At 44.1% G+C, this 15,879-nt stretch overlaps 6 protein-coding genes and 1 non-coding gene across 7 annotated transcripts; 3 read left to right on the forward strand and 4 right to left on the reverse strand. All coding sequences in view use genetic code 12, as the record gives it.

The window, feature by feature from the left end:
- Positions 1-7: 7 nt before the first annotated feature.
- Positions 8-5,351, reverse strand: CXQ85_002065 (uncharacterized protein; the record flags this gene model as incomplete). The annotated part of the gene is made up of 3 exons (XM_025485755.1): positions 8-3,658; positions 3,889-5,298; positions 5,346-5,351. 3 exons carry the CDS (start codon positions 5,349-5,351, stop codon positions 8-10), a joined length of 5,067 nt encoding a protein of 1,688 aa, XP_025341220.1.
- Positions 5,352-5,612: 261 nt separating this feature from the next.
- Positions 5,613-5,684, reverse strand: CXQ85_002066. Its single transcript has one exon. It is a non-coding gene; the product is annotated as a tRNA-His (tRNA).
- A 406-nt stretch (positions 5,685-6,090) lies between these two features.
- On the forward strand, positions 6,091-8,537 carry CXQ85_002067 (ribosome dissociation factor GTPase; the record flags this gene model as incomplete). Its single annotated transcript, XM_025485756.1, has 2 exons — positions 6,091-6,322; positions 6,448-8,537. 2 exons carry the CDS (start codon positions 6,091-6,093, stop codon positions 8,535-8,537), a joined length of 2,322 nt encoding a protein of 773 aa, XP_025341221.1.
- A 27-nt stretch (positions 8,538-8,564) lies between these two features.
- Positions 8,565-9,578, reverse strand: UFE1 (Ufe1p; the record flags this gene model as incomplete). Its single annotated transcript, XM_025485757.1, has 1 exon — positions 8,565-9,578. The coding sequence occupies one exon, from the start codon at positions 9,576-9,578 to the stop codon at positions 8,565-8,567; it is 1,014 nt and encodes a 337-aa protein (XP_025341222.1).
- A 149-nt stretch (positions 9,579-9,727) lies between these two features.
- Positions 9,728-10,516, reverse strand: CXQ85_002069 (uncharacterized protein; the record flags this gene model as incomplete). The annotated part of the gene is made up of 1 exon (XM_025485758.1): positions 9,728-10,516. The coding sequence occupies one exon, from the start codon at positions 10,514-10,516 to the stop codon at positions 9,728-9,730; it is 789 nt and encodes a 262-aa protein (XP_025341223.1).
- Positions 10,517-10,907: 391 nt separating this feature from the next.
- Positions 10,908-11,408, forward strand: CXQ85_002070 (uncharacterized protein; the record flags this gene model as incomplete). Its single annotated transcript, XM_025485759.1, has 1 exon — positions 10,908-11,408. One exon carries the CDS (start codon positions 10,908-10,910, stop codon positions 11,406-11,408), a length of 501 nt encoding a protein of 166 aa, XP_025341224.1.
- Positions 11,409-11,852: 444 nt separating this feature from the next.
- On the forward strand, positions 11,853-15,322 carry MDL1 (ATP-binding cassette permease; the record flags this gene model as incomplete). The annotated part of the gene is made up of 2 exons (XM_025485760.1): positions 11,853-12,865; positions 13,345-15,322. The coding sequence occupies 2 exons, from the start codon at positions 11,853-11,855 to the stop codon at positions 15,320-15,322; spliced, it is 2,991 nt and encodes a 996-aa protein (XP_025341225.1).
- Between the last annotated feature and the right edge of the window lie 557 nt (positions 15,323-15,879).

The following is a 15,879-nucleotide window of genomic DNA, read 5'->3' on the forward strand; positions in this document are numbered from 1 at the left end:
TAAGCCGTTAGTCAGTGGTGTTCAAACCATTGACGTGTTCGATAAGACTATCGAATTCAGCTTCGTAGGCTTCGATCATACGGTCGGCAATGGCTTTCACTGTCCTGCCACAGGTCGCAGCATTATGTTGCATCCATTCTTTGATTGTCATCATCTCTTCTTCTTCAGGCATTGCAGCAATGAAATCGGTTAAAATACCCTCGGTATCGTTGTGGAGCTCGCAGCTTGCAGATGACACTTCGGCAAGGTACTCCATCGTGTCTTTTAAGGTCTTGAGTTCCTCGACAATATTACCCAATTTCGTAGCATCGATCCGATTATGGTACTTGTATACGGCATCTTCTCGTGGCTTTGTTTCCTTCTGGGGTGTACTGGATTCAATGAAGGAGCCAGAGAGCCCTTCAAGCGGCGGTAAGGGCTTCTCGGGAATTTCTGGTGTTTGGTCGACCTTGGCCACCTCCATAGGTTCATCTTCAAACAGCTTCTCTTCTGCCTCTGGCATCAGCGAGTCCTCTATAAATGTGCGATTGTGTGGTGATTCGTTGTAGCCGGGACTAGAAATGGGCTGAAGATTGGTTTCTTCTGAGATGTTGAGCGGTGGGATTCGCTGGATCTGGTTATTAGTTTGAGGTGTCGCTTCAACTGCTTGATCAAATGAAGGTTGAATTTCTTCTTTTGCTGGGGAGCTTGTTTGGGGTTCTTTATTTTCCTTCTCCTCAACAGGCACTTCTGTAGGCGCTTCATCAACGACCATGTTGTCAGTTCCAGAGCTTTCGGCAAACTCACTTTCATTTGGCTTCTCTTCTGAATCATCAGGCTTGTGGGAGCTCTCAGCATCGCTCTCTTCCATTTCAACATCCTCTTGCGCATCTGCTACCCGAACCAAGGCTGTAGAAGCAGTCGGCTCGCTCACGTCACTTTCCAAAGAACGTTTCGCCTCGAGTTTGTTGTCCAATGGCCTTGAAAGAACTAGCCTATTTTCTTCTTCAGCCTCTTGAGCCAATGCCTCATTTATTTTGACAGACTCTTTCTTCACGTCCCGCTCATCAAACATAACCATGTCATTATCTTCTTCCAGTAAGATTGGCTCTTCATCAACATTTTCAAGTAAATTGGATTTGGAACTTTGATCGATCAAAAGATTACCTCCCTTACTTTCTTGTATCGCAGAGGCGTCCACAAACTCATCTTCCATACTCCGCATATCCTTAACATATTCGCCATACGATGATGGCGAGAGCGTAAAGTCGCTTCCCTTGTCAGTATCATTTTCATCATCATCATTACCTTCAGATGCAATCAGTGTCTCATCAGGCTTTGACGGTTCCCTTGTAGGCTCATCAGCATCTCCGAATTCTGCTTGGGTGTCAACGAAATCTTCAGATGCATCTTCCTTAGTGTCGGCTAGACTATTATTGGAAAGTTCCACTTCACCTTCGTCTTTAGTACCGCCTTCTTTCTCCCCAACCACAACAGCTGGTTGCGGAGCAGCGGAAGAAATATCAGCAGGCTCAGCATCTACTGACAATTCCTTTTTATCAGTGTCATGGTCAACCATGGCAGGAGAACCATCAACACTCTTTGCCTCGACTTCCTCCGCCAGCTTTTCTTTCAGTCCTTCCTTATCATCAGCAGTTTCGATTTCCATTTCATCTAGATCATCTTCAGCTTCGACATTCTGGACATCCAGCTGAGGGATGCCATCACTGCCTTCGGTAGTACTCACCACCCTTTTCTCTGCCAGTTCGACGTCTAATTTTTCATCAACCGCCCTAGTTTTATTATGCAATTCAACGTCTGTCGATGCGGAGATATCCACCAAATCATTATTTTCAACCTGCTTATCTTGACCATTGGGCTGCTCTACCTGGCTTTCACTTTCCTTTTTATCTTCCTTCGCTTTTGTCTTTTTGGTCCGCTGTACGAAAAAGTCAAAATCATCATCATCGTCGTCAAAAGCAGACTTTTTGACTTTGGTCGAAAGTTCTGTAGAAAGAACAGGCTTTGGTTTTGGTTTTGGTTTTTCTTCGTCACCTTCAGAGCTTGACTTTCTTCGAGAAGGTTGATGCTGTGCTTCCAAGTATGAAATGTTGGATTCGTTGAAGTCACCAAGGTTGTGACCGGATAGATCGAGTATATCATCTTTTGGTTGGTAGTTGCTCTTGCCCAGGTTGAGTTTGACTTTCTTCTTCTTACCAGGAGACGCTAGAATTTGTTGGAAGCGGTCAGAATCCATGCTTTGATCTGAGGAGTCCAGATGTCGCTTCTTCAGTTGCTTGTTCGATTCAAGTTGATCATCCTTATCTTGTTTGCGTACCTCTTTCCGTGCTGGAGTCTTTACTTCAGACCCATTCTCCAGATATGACAGATCGTCGTCATCAGATATAGAGAAATTAGAGCCCAGGTCGTCCAAAGGATCCAGCGTGCCCTGAGTGTTATCAGGCATACCATCATCATCGCCGTCGTCATCCTCGATGGTGATTTGGTCAATATTTTGAGCTTTGCCATGAGCAGATTGTGGGCTTTGAGAGGTTAACAGGCTTTTGTTGTGTTGGTCTGTAGTGTGGGCCAGCATGACAGAGCGGTTGGTTGATTCGTCTGATTCATGGGATTTGTCAACCTGTAACATTAACGACGATTTGCGTTTCTCCCGAAGGGAAGCTGGAGGTGGCGGAGGAGGCTTCCGAGATCTATTCTTTCTCGAATATACCTTATTAGTGCCGTTGTCAAAGATGGAACCATGGTCAGGGTCCTCAATATCTTCAATGGAAAAATCGTAAGCATCAAATTCAGATTCTTTATGGAGTTCGGGCTCAGGAGACGACGAAGGCGAAGGCCCTCTATTAAGTGATTGATTAAGGGGAGAGCTGTAGGACGAATCCTTCGATTTATCTATCGAATGCTGCTTCGTTGGTTCGGGAGAGTTACCTCTCGTACTTAGTGCCGAAACCATGGAGTCGTCAATATCATCAAGTGAATCATCTGGCAACGGTATACTCTTTTCACGAGCAGGTTTTTGCACGCCATTCTTTTTGTTCTCTGCATCAGGCAAACTCTCCAAGAAATGGCAGTATGCGTATGAATTAGCTTTATGTTCTTGCAACGGGTCATCTTCAGGATCCCAATGATCTAGAGGACAGTCACAGTACATGCAAATAACACGGTCGTTGTCTTTATCCAAAGGACTATAGTAAAGGCCAGCTTTAGCTAAGTCTCTTGATGTCGCCGTACACTTCTTCTGAGTATCTAGTTTCCAAAGATCCTTGAATGTAGAAGCACGTAAATTGATTGATTCTTTAGAATGTGGATCCGTGACTGATTTGGGAGCCCTTCCTTCCTCGGCTAGCAGGTGCCAAAACCCTTCTTTATCACGAGCAGAAACATAGTACTCCATGTTCGACTGTATTAGCCCATAGGCACACTTGGGACTCGTCCGTAGATGATGGCTTCCCAAAGCTCGAACGCCAACGATGTTGTTTTCTTTCTTGCCACACCAGAAGCATGTAACCTGATCCTGGTTCTTTCGTGTGGGAGTGTAGTAGAAGCCGTTGTCGACCAATGAGGCTATGGAGGGCACGTCGTGTTCCCATTTCTTCACAATTCTCGTAGTAGGGATCTGAACACCATTTGTGAATGTCCTTTCTCGCTCTTCTCTGAACTGGAAGTCTTTAGGGGCTTGTTTGGGTGGCATCCCATTGAATTTAACGTACTATGTTGGTGCGGATCAACTGCATTAGATGAGTAGCGCGTATCCACAAACATCAAGACAAACCTGACGTGAAGGAAGACTACTAAGAAATTCTACCTAAAAAAAAAGTGTATTGATGAAATTTTTTCGAGTGATAGTATTTAAAGATTTCGTTTATTTCTCTCTTATGCGTGGCCCACCAAATGTTGGATAGTTCTCAAGGCCTCGTATTTCAATTCATTGTCACCACCGTTATTCTCCAATAAGGTCATGATCAAGAGCTTGTACTTACCGCCCTTTTCAGTATTAAGGAAGTTAATGACATCGGACCCCAAGTTCTTGATCAAGAACTGGATATCGTTCAACATGATAACCTTGGAAACGTTGCTGCTGTTTTGTGTTTCGTCACCAGACAAGATATCCAACATTCTCTTGACAAGCTTGAAGTTGTTGTCCTTGAACTTGTGGGAGTTTTCTTGCCAAAAATCGGTCGACTTGTGCGTAGGCGAGGACCAGCTCAACAACTCAGGGTTTTCCAACTCAACCAAGTACTCATCTAACGAGGACAATTTGTTAGACACAACCTCAGACAAGGTATCATTCAAGTAAGCCAAGTCGCCAGACAACTCATCGTCACTGCCGTTGGAAGCAAACTTTCTTGTTTGAATAGTCTTGACAACGTTCAATCCGTCGTGGAAAAGAACCAATTTAACCACACTGTACCGTTCCAGGTTGCTCACCGTGACAGCCACAAAGTTCTTCAATGTAGAAATAGCCACTCTCACCACCTTAAGCTTGATGGACTCTTTGGACACGGTCAAAAGACTGCCGATAAGCTGGGGGAAGTTATGAACAATGGTCTTGTTAATGGAGCTGGAGAAACTGAGGATCCACACAGTCAAAAACACATAGTACAAGAGCTGAAAGTTGATGCTGTTGGGTTTCTTGGCCAGCAACTCTATTAAAGAGTTTATACTCTTGAAGTTAGACACCAAGTTGTGCTCCTGGAAAATAGCACGGTAGCCCTTGTTGATGATCAAGTCCTGCAACAACTGGACTCCAATGGATTGCAGGTTCTGGTCAGCAGCATTGCCAATGTATTGCTTGGAACAGACCAAGTCAAAGAGCTTAATCAACACTTCCTTATCGACCTGAACGCCATCCTTGGCGGCTTTACCCAACAAGATAACCAAGTTATAGAAACTCAAGGTCTTTATGAGCAGATCGTTATTGTCCAAGTGCTTCACAAATGGATTAAATGGCAAGGACTCGTCAACCTTAGACAAACCCAAAAGCGTATCCAAGAACACCTTAGCCTGAGGATCGGTAAACAAGTCGCTCAACAAGACCAAAACGCTCTTCAACACATCGTCTCTAGAATTAATCTCCAACTTATTCAACAAGTTCAAAATGGTCTTGGAATATAAATCAACAGAATTCAACACCGTCTCCCTCTTGGAGTCAGCATTCTGAGTCTCTAAAATCTTAATGAGATCCGCCTGGTCATTACTGATAATGCCAGCACGAGCCAATCCCTCCCATGGTATGATCTTTTCCCTGACTAGCTTCCGAGAGTCGGAGAGAGAGGAGCTTTCAATCACCAATGGAGTCTGAGGTTAGTAATTGTCGTACAATGGAATAACGTCTTTCGTAATACATACATATTCTGAGGCCATGTTCACAATTGGTGCTTGACAAACTTGCTTCCACTATGCCTATCTCACTGATAATGGCTTGGAGCCATGGTATTGTCGGTGCGCGCACGTCAATTGGTGAGGTGTGCTTTAGAGAGGTTCGCAGCCAGGAATGGGTAGAATGTGGAAGAGTATGGAGACTGATTGGGTGCACTAGGGGTGGTTTAGGGGATGGAGGGTGGTGTAAAACAAAATTTGGGGGTTGAGGTTGTCAAAAATATCAAAAAAATTGCCGGCCCCAGGAATCGAACCTGGGTTTGTTCGGCCACAACGAACTGTACTAACCACTATACTAGACCGGCGGATAATGCACATTGACCGTGTAACATTGATCTAGTCAAATAATGGGTTTTCCGGTCGAATTACGTAATTTGCGGACCGGAAAACAAACGTTCCGCATAGGACGCATATGATTCCGGATTCAAAATATCCAAAAATCGACGTTTCATCAAAATGTGGTTCATATATTAGCCGTAGTAAAGTACTGTATCTATTGGCACTCTGGCCGAGTGGTCTAAGGCGCCAGGGTAAGGTCACCTTACCATACATTCCTGGTCTCTTCGGAGGCACGAGTTCGAACCTCGTGGGTGTCAATATTTTTTTTATTTGCTTCTCGCAACTTATCCACATTGTGCATATAATCCTGTCGCCTCTATATCTTTTCCACCTTACTCTGACTCAGTAGTTATCCCTTCTTTATACCACATCATGGATACTGACGAAGCTGATTACCTATCTGAAGAAGAAGGCTTCATTGAGGATGCTCTTACAAATGAGGAGTACGATCAACTCTATGAACTTCTTCCCCAAGTCAAGAAAGCCCTAGCTTCCTACAATGATACCATCGACGAGTTGAGTATCAAGGAGGCAATCCACTACAATTACTTTGAACTAGAACCCACTTTGGAAGACTTGAAATCAAGATTTCCTAAGAAAAAAGGTATGTTATTTTCTTTATTTTTTTCACCGTCTGTGCTCAGCAGACTGGCATTTTTTATTCCGATTTTGCACGTTCCAGAGTACAATGGTATTTGACTAAGTTCAAGATTTGCTAATACGATTCAGAAGAGCCAAAGATGTCGAAGCTTGCGTTGCTAGCGAAAAAGAGGAAAGAGACCCGTTCTGGGGCTGGAGATGTGCTGGATACCAGTGGGGCACCTAACCTAGTGGAAGGTAACCGCCTATCACGAACAGGCGGGAATGGCGCTGGTTTATCCAAATTAGCTGCCTTAGCTCAATCTAGAAGAGCAGATAAGTCTGGAATACTGAAACTTCTGGCTGCCAGCACGCCTCTGCCAGAGAGCTCCAAACCCAAGTTGGTAAGAAAGACAAACCTAGCAGGACTAGCGTTGAAGGAAAGAGCAAGAGCAAAGAACGAGGCCAAAGGATCACTTAGCTCATCGGTTGAACGTTCATCACCAGATACCATGGAAGTTGATGTCAAGGAACTGAAACCATCGTTCGATTTCACTTTGCAAGTGGGAGAGATTGATCTTCTTTATACCCCGGCGCAAGAAGTTTCGGTATTTCTATTTGGTGGTGAATGTCAAGCATCTTTGGAACCGTGTCGTAAAAGAAGGCGACACAATCCTGAGCTTTTTTATGCATATACTAACAGCGTTCTTACAGCTAAAGCAAAGTCTAACTTTAGCCTGCCCAGCCCTGATGACGTTGTCCTCACGGCTCAAAAACAAGCATTTGAAACCGATATGAGTAAGCTCAATATTGGTGAAAAGGAAAAGAAAACTCAAGATAATAATAATAAGGAAAAAAAGATCCCTGCTCCAACGAAACCTTTCAAGTCCGTTGACTTGGCTAAGGAACTCGCAGGAAACCCAAACTTTACCAAACCTAATAAATCGTTCGTCATTATTGGTCACGTTGATGCTGGTAAATCGACCTTGGTGGGACGTATACTTTACGATGTGGGTGCCGTCGAGTCCAAGACTATGGTGAAGCTTGTGCGTGAAGCTGAGAAGTCCAATAAAGGTTCTTTTGCTCTCGCATGGATTATGGATCAAACTCTGGAGGAAAGATCTAGAGGTGTGACAATTGACATTTGTGCCACTAACTTCGAAACACCTGAGACTAGATACACTGCCATTGATGCGCCTGGCCATAAGGACTTTGTTCCTCAGATGATCAGTGGTGTCTCCCAAGCGGATGCGGCTTTGCTCGTTGTCGATAGTATAACTGGTGAGTTTGAGACAGGGTTCATGATGAATGGTCAAACCAAGGAACACACTCTTCTTGCAAAGAATTTGGGCATTGATGAACTTATCGTGGTTGTGAACAAGATGGACAAGGAGAATTGGGACGAGAACAGATTTAAGGAGATCCAAGAGCTGTTGCAAGAGTATCTTACCAAGCCAGAAGTAGGTTTTAAAGAGGAAAACATCTCCTTCATACCACTTTCAGGATTGACAGGGTACAATGTTGTGAAGAATGATGGATCTATCAAGGAACTTTCTTGGTACCAAGGCCCTACGTTACTTGAAGCACTTTCCAAGATTCATACCTCTTCGGTGGAAGCTAATTCTGTCACTAGCCTTGAACTGAGCGATTTCACGCTAGCGATTAATGACATTGCTGATGTCACGAACTCTGAATTCAAGGTCAAGGGCAAGATTTCTCTGGGCATCATCCAACCTGGTCAAACTGTATGTCTACAGCCAGCAGAAGAATATTTACAGGTGCAGAATGTTTTTATTAATAATGAGGCTGTTGATGTTGCCATTGCTGGCCAAATTGCTCTGTTGAGATTCAAGACATCCCAGTTCAAGAACAAGACTGTCGAGGATATCAGCATAGGTGACCTTGTGGTGAGCCTAAACTCTCCATTGAAGGCAGTCAGGCAATGTACAGCCACCGTGAACATGTTCAACATTACGAAACCTCTTTTGGTTGGTACGCCGTTTGTCATGTTCAGAAGCAATGCTTCAGTGGCTGCGAGAATCAGCAAGGTGAAGAAGATTAATGGTGTCAAGAAGAAGAAGATGCATCTTGTATCTAATCAGATTGCGGAGGTTGAGATTGAAATAATAGGGGATCGCCCATTGCCCTTGGCTAAGTTCGAGGACAACAAAGCTTTGGGAAGAGTCGTGATTCGTCGTGAAGGAGCGACTGTTGGAGCTGGTATTGTCACAAGTACATAGATTATAGAACGACAAGATCAGATCAAATCACCACACAATGTAATCGAGAACGAGAATGATGACACCCAAAACGATGCATGTTGTAACGATCAAATTCGAGCCTCGTTTGTTTCTGCTGGTAGCTTTTGTAAGTGTCTTGTTTCCCAAGCGTAGATCAATATCCACTTGGTCCTGGTTGTCTAGCAAGTTGTCTATCTGTTCGGCCTGCGTCTCTAAGTGAGTAGACAACTCGGACAGTAGTTTGACAATGTCAACTATCGAGTGATGAAGCTTTTCAACTTGCTTGAACTGGTTAGTTTTCCTCGTTAGAAGCTCCTTGTTCTCTTCTTTAAGTTCCTGAATCTGTTCTTGACTAAGTTGAGATAATTCTCGTTCAACCTTCTCGTCCTCATCCGCAACCACATCAAACTGGTAGGTAGACTTGAAAGGGTCAGCAGACTCGTTCAAATCTTCATCATCAATGTTCTGGAAATGCAAAAGACTCAATTGCTTCTCCCTATCGTATCTTTTCCTCTGCATCAGCTCAAAGTTGCGGTTCACATTCGTGGCTGTTTCGTTCAAGAAGCGCAACACTTGTGTTCTATGAGAAGCAACCGTGATATCATACAAAGTCTCTGGATCCATATCACTGGTGCCAAAAAATGAAGACATAAAGCCTTGTTTCAGTTTCTTGGATTCAGCCAATTCTGTTTGTTTGCGTTGGTATGACTGGAGAAACTTCATCTTCTCAAATGTTTGTTGGATCTTGATCTTGAACTCCTCGTCTATTTTATTCTTCTCCTCGAGACCCAAATGAGACGAACTGCTCTTTTCAATTCTTGTGAATTCATCATTGACTTGTAAATAAAAGGGCCTTATTTTCGAAATGAACGATCCTAGGTTGACTAGGTTCACGTACAATTGGAGACATTCCTTGATGAAAGTGTCCTCGACATAATATGGTGGCGTCTTCTTCTTCAATGGAGCATGCTCTATAGACGAGCTAAGCTCTTTGGAGACGATATCAACACACTGGTTGAAGAGAGGCGTCAAGTCACTCATGAAGGTTGCACTATGAGTTTAGTCAGATCCACTAAAGGCTATAAGGTGTCTATGGTGTACGGGTCTACCAACAATAGTAATGGTTGCAAATTGCAAAATTCAACAGAAAAAAACATCAATTCATTGATCATTAGAAAGCTATATAAAAATTATCCGGAAAGATACTCAACGCAGTAGGTGATCTCCACGGCATCCTTGGATCCACTGTCTGGATCGGTCACAGGAACTGTTTTCAGGTCATAGATAAGGTTCCATCTGCCAGGGTAATTGGCACCGCTAGGGTTAGGATTGTTATCGTTATGTTTTTGTCTGTCCTGAGGAGTTGCTTGGACGTAAACCACATAGTCGGGAGCACCTGGGCGGTAGATGTTATCGGCACAAATGACCGTTCCAGGGTAAACCAAACCGAGTGATTCCAAGACACGCAAGTCAGGCACGTAAAGGTCCTTCCAGTGGTCAATGAAGACGAAATCCACAGGGGTATAAGTCTTATTCTCCCTATTGAGACGTTGTTCGAATTCAGGAAGAGTGGTTCCAGCCTCGCCAAGAATAATCTCCACAAAATCACCAAGACCTGCTAAATCGATCAAAGTTTGTGCAATCTTTGCAAAATCCTCGTTAGCCTCGAATGAATAGTACTTTGGGTTAAGTGCTGATTTGGCCGTACCAGCATTAAGCTTCCTAAGCTCATTGCCAAAAAGAATAGCCGAGTAGCCGACATAACAGCCCAACTCGATCATAATAGCAGGAGAAGCCTTTCTCATCTCGTCAATGATCAATTGACCCTTATGGAGCCCAATGGTCATGAAACCCACGCCTTTAGTGTTCAGGTACTCCTCAATGGCCTCAATGACTTTTTCTGGATTGCCCTTCAACGAGTCATAACGCTCGCTGTCGAGTCCCTGGATGTGATCTAAGAGATCTTGTTCTTTGCCCATCTTCTTGCTTTTTTCTTTGGTTAATGAATGAACATGGAAGGGTCAGATGACGCTCTTTATATGTGGCACCGTGGGAGGCACCCTTTCGGCAGGACAAAGAATCTATCCGAGCTCGCACCATTCGGAACGGGTTCGGACCCAGTATGCGGGGCGGTTTTTGCAGCCACGTCTCGGACCCGTATCTTATATGGGATAACCGCCGAAAGGCACCAAAAGTCGCCTAACCTTATTTGAAAACAATGCATTGTGTGATTTACGAGAGAGAAACGGTATGTGGTAAATTTCTTAGCGCTCTGTGGAAGTCAACCATCTGTACTGCAGGCACCGTCTTGTAACTCTTCCATCAGACAGAACGGAATTGAGTAACTCGCACTCATCGTCTTTCACCGAGATGGATGTCAGTACTGAATTGAAAGATAGGGTGGCTCTGTTTCGAGAGAAGAAGGAGGCTGCTATTCGAGCCAATGCTAAGGCGGTAGCTGAGGATCTCAAGAAACAGCGGGATCGCGCCCATCAGAGGGAAGAGATTGAGGATACTGAGAAGACCGAGAAGAAGAAGAATGATTCCGAGTATACGCTTCAAGAATGGAAAGAATGGACTGAAAAGAAGGCCAACAAGGGGAAACAGGCTTCTGGTGGGTACAAGAATCTCGAGGAACTTGCCCATTCGACGTATGAAAGGGAGGTAGCGAACATGGAGGTGGATAAGGAGAAGTACGCTAAGCTGAAGGAAGGAGAAGGTAAGGAGGACGTGGATGCACTTGTACGAGGTCTTGAAGAGGCTAGTGAACGGAGACTTAAAAGGAGAAGAACAGGTACTGCTGAAAGTAACTCGATCAATGAGAAGAACAGACAGTTTAACATGAAACTTGAAAGAGAACAAAAAAAGTGAATCCATAGTGGGAATGTGATCGGGCAAGGATACTACGAAACAAAGCAATCAATGGAAAAAAGGGGGGCGATTTGGATTGCCTAGGCCATGGTCAATGGCTGCAAAGCTGAGTTGACCGAGGTGCGGCTTCGCTTAGCTGTGAGCTTATCGTGGAGCCGAGGAACGGTGTTTCGGGAATGCGGACGAAAAAGAAAGGGGGTAATACGGATTAGACGGATTAGGGAGGTTTCATTTTTTTTTTAAATGCCCACCCCGTTGGGATCTCTTAATGCATACTTTCCTTCGTTCGGTTTTGTGATCTGATCCATTGGTGCTCGTTGGAGTTGACGCTTTTTTTTTTTTTTTTTTTTTTTTTTCTTTTCGCATGCGCTTCTCTTTATCAGAGCCCTTCTCCTGCACCGCCCACCACGTCTTTTCCAATCTAATCGTTCTTCTTCACCTGTCATGAACTTTTTAGACTTGCCCCAGGAGCTTATACTTAGGGTATTCCAGAACTTGTCTCTCTCAGACAGTCGCCTGCTTATTCAAAATCTCAACAAGTCCAAGGATCCTACAGCACACAAGGTCATCAAACTTCTATGGATCACTTGCTGTTCAGACAAGGTCATCATCTCATTCCCAAACACAGAAACACCGCAGAATGAACCGTTTGAATTTGTCTCGTCGGTAGACGTCTATGAGACTATCAAGGAGCACGTTAAGTATGGGATTGTTCCTAGCCATCTCCATCTCTTCTTCTCCAGAAACCCTCGTGACTACACGAGATTCCAGAATCACCTCCAAGAAGTATGGGAACTTTTAGATTCAGATGTTGTCACTAAATACCTTCTATCGGTGGAAACGCTTGACTTTGAACTTAGAGGGAATCTTATTACCACAGAATCTCCTACACTGTTGGTGTCGCTGATACTTAATACTTTCGTTAAGCTCACCAACCTAAGGGATGCCAATTGGAAAACGATCAAGATCTCCCTGACTGACTTGGGTGACTATTTTCCACAAAAGTGGGGTAGAGTGTTTGAGGAGTTCAAACTGGCACAAGAACTTGTACTTGAAGACGATCTCATTCGCCTGCTGCATCCACTAGAGAATCTTTCTCTTTTAGAAGGCTACTTTAAATGGCCACCACAACTACGGGTCCTTTCATTAAGAAGAAACTTAATTTCTAGTTTCTCTGCTACTGCTATCAAGCTTCTCCCAAAGACGCTAGAAGTACTCGATCTCGAGAACAATGTGCTAGAAGAATTCGGCACGCAGGGGGAAGTCAAATTAGTGGATGAATTACCAAACATTCGCCTTTTAAACGTCTCAAATAACCGTGGTTTGGTTAAATTCCAACCTTCGCTTCTTGAAAATGTGCATGAGCTGGGAGTGCCACTTACCGTGAAGGTGGAAAATTGCAACCTCTACACTCCAATTCTCGCTCTGCTTATTCAAATTGCCAAACGTGAGGGCGTGTCATTGATGGTTTGAGAAAAGAACACGAGATAGAGTCCACCCTACCAAATAGATAAATCTGGACCAATATCCTGGGATTGAACATATGCGAGTGTGGTACTCATTGTTAGAGGCTCATTGCACATGATAACTACACTATGAGGTATGCCATGTTCCCAAACCAAGAAAAGCACACTTCACTATCCCTTCATAATTGCATAACCCAAAGCAATTAGTGCATTTCAAAATTTTATTAGTCATTCAAAAAAAAAAGACATTTCCATGTCAACCAAGTGCATGGCATTTAATGAACTCGCTTACGATACGATCTGGCCTGTGTAGAAGCCGTTTTTGACATCTGCCTCACTACTCTACCTACGCCTTTAGTAATTGCAAAACTCAACAGAAACACAATCCGACCATACCCTTTTTAGATGTTTCTTTCTAGAGGCATACGAACATCACTATGTCGCATAAACCACCAACTACCATCCACGAGATGTTCAATTGCATTTCTGGCGCGTTTGTTGAGTCCTACTGCCCAGTTTAAGTCCATTCCATGGCAGAACCATACGAGATCGTATTCTACTCAGGAAGAGCAGGACACGTCTGGAAACTCTGAGAAATCTTCCTCAGGTAAATCACGCAAGTCATTATTCAAAGATCTTAGGCGTTTGTTCCGTCTAGCCAAACCTGAGTACGGTCTACTAGCGGGGGCACTTCTATGTCTAGTGGGAACGTCCACAGTTTCCATGTCTTTGCCATTTTTCATCGGTAAGATTATAGATACCACCAAGGATGATGAAAATGAGAAGGAGGCTGAAGTCGATAAGTCTAGCGAGCAAAAAACGATCTTGGGGTTCTCCGAGGTTGAGTTCTATTCCGGTCTTAGTGTGATATTGGTCTGTGGAGGTTTATTCAACTTTGGAAGAATCTATTTGCTTAGATCTGTGGGAGAGAAGTTGGTTGCACGTCTAAGGTCTCGACTATTTGCCAAGACACTTTCCCAGGACTCTTACTTTTTTGATGTGGGTCCCACAGGCAAAGGCATGAACACAGGTGATCTTATTTCTCGTTTATCGAGTGACACACAAATAATTAGTAAGTCATTGAGTGGGAATGTCAGTGATGGAGCGCGTTCTTTAATCAGTGGAATTGTGGGACTCTCGATGATGTGTTGGGTCTCATGGAAGTTATCCCTTTGCATGAGTTTGATGTTTCCTCCGCTTATACTACTGTCTACCTACTTTGGACGCCGAGTGAAGGACCTCTCTCGGTCAATTCAGGGATACTTAGGTGGAATGACCAAAGTGGCAGAGGAGAAGTTCAATGGCCTCAAGACCATCCAGAGCTTTGCTCAACAGAAGAATGTCACTCACGACTTCAATTCTGAGGTGAAGCATATATTCAACAAGTCCATGACTGAAGGAAAGTTGAGCGGTGTATACTACTCGATGAACGGCTTTGTCGGCAACATAACGCTAATAGGGCTTTTAATTGTTGGAACAAGACTTATTGCTTCAGGGGATATTACCATTGGAGACCTTTCCAGTTTCATGATGTACGCAGTGTATACTGGATCTTCAGTTTTTGGCCTTGGTAATTTTTACACCGAGTTGATGAAGGGTATTGGAGCGGCAGAGCGTATCTTTGAAATGGTCGACCTGAAGCCCCGCATCCCAATAAGCAAAGGCAGAAAGGTTGAAAGCTTACACGGGGATGTGGAATTGCGCAATATAAGGTTCAGCTACCCTTCGAGACCTAACGCGTCTGTCTTCAGGGACTTGTCTATCAAGATCAGGAAAGGTGAACATGTATGTTTCGTTGGACCAAGTGGATCAGGGAAATCTACCATTTCGCAGCTTCTTCTCAGGTTTTACGACCCAGATTCGGGAAATTGTCTTGTTAACGGCCATGATATTCGTGATTTGAATCTCAACTTTTACCGCAGTAATATCGGCTACGTGCAACAGGACCCATTGTTGTTCAGCGGGACAATAAGAGATAACATACTGTTTGGCAAGCGGAATGCTTCGCCCGAGGACATAGAGTACGCAACCAGGCTCAGCAATGCGCATAGCTTCATCCAAGGGTTCCCCCAGGGCCTTGATACCGTGATTGGTCCGACTTCTAGTGGCAGTGCACAGCTTAGTGGTGGCCAACGACAAAGGCTCTCCCTTGCTCGTACCTTAATCAAGAGACCTAATATTCTTATTCTTGATGAGGCGACTTCAGCGCTAGACTCACGGTCGGAAGAGATTGTGATGAAGAACTTGGACCGTCTTGCAGAAGAGCAGAAGATAACGGTGATACTGATTGCGCATCGTCTTTCTACAATCAAGAACAGCGAAAGAATTATAGTGCTTAATACGCGGGGAGATATTGTTGAGGATGGCAATTTCGATGAATTATACGACAATGAAGAGAGTCGTTTGAACAAGTTACTCAAAAGCGACTTGTTCGCCGAAGAAGCCTAGGCTGACCTTGCAAATGGTTGCGAAAAAAAACAAAAGAAGTACAAGAATGTATAACCAGCAATGGGGAAAAAACGCACAGCAATGGCGCAGCATTCCAAGAAAACTCAATTTTGCCCAGCTCGTAAGTGGAGATGATGGCAACCTTTAAAAAGGGGTAATTGCACTTCGCAAGGTTCCAATTCCAGGTTCGCTGGAGCTGGTTTTTTAGCCGAATCGTTGCTATCGCAACAACGTTAGGCAAGATACGTCAGCGGGGGTTTCTTTCCATTTCGAGCAAATTAGTGAGGCGAACCACAATAGTGCCCCACAAAAAAGGAAAAGAAAAAAAAAAAAATAATGAGCCAGCAGCGCATTCTTTGTGGTCAATTTTCCTTACCAATGGTTTGCCCCTTTGCCCTTCTTTTTTTGAATCAATTGAAGGGTTCTACCCTTTGATCGGCCTTTTTGGCGCCCTGGCCTCGCGGTAGAAAACTCCGGCCAAATGCTTAGGATTCTCACATGCTGTGGGCTCACGCATCCATAGTATAAGACAAATTCTTTATGCGTGCGCTCCTAAC

Source organism: Candidozyma haemuli (assembly GCF_002926055.2).
Source record: "Candidozyma haemuli strain B11899 chromosome Unknown C_2014730914, whole genome shotgun sequence".
Lineage (NCBI taxonomy): Eukaryota > Fungi > Ascomycota > Pichiomycetes > Serinales > Metschnikowiaceae > Candidozyma > Candidozyma haemuli.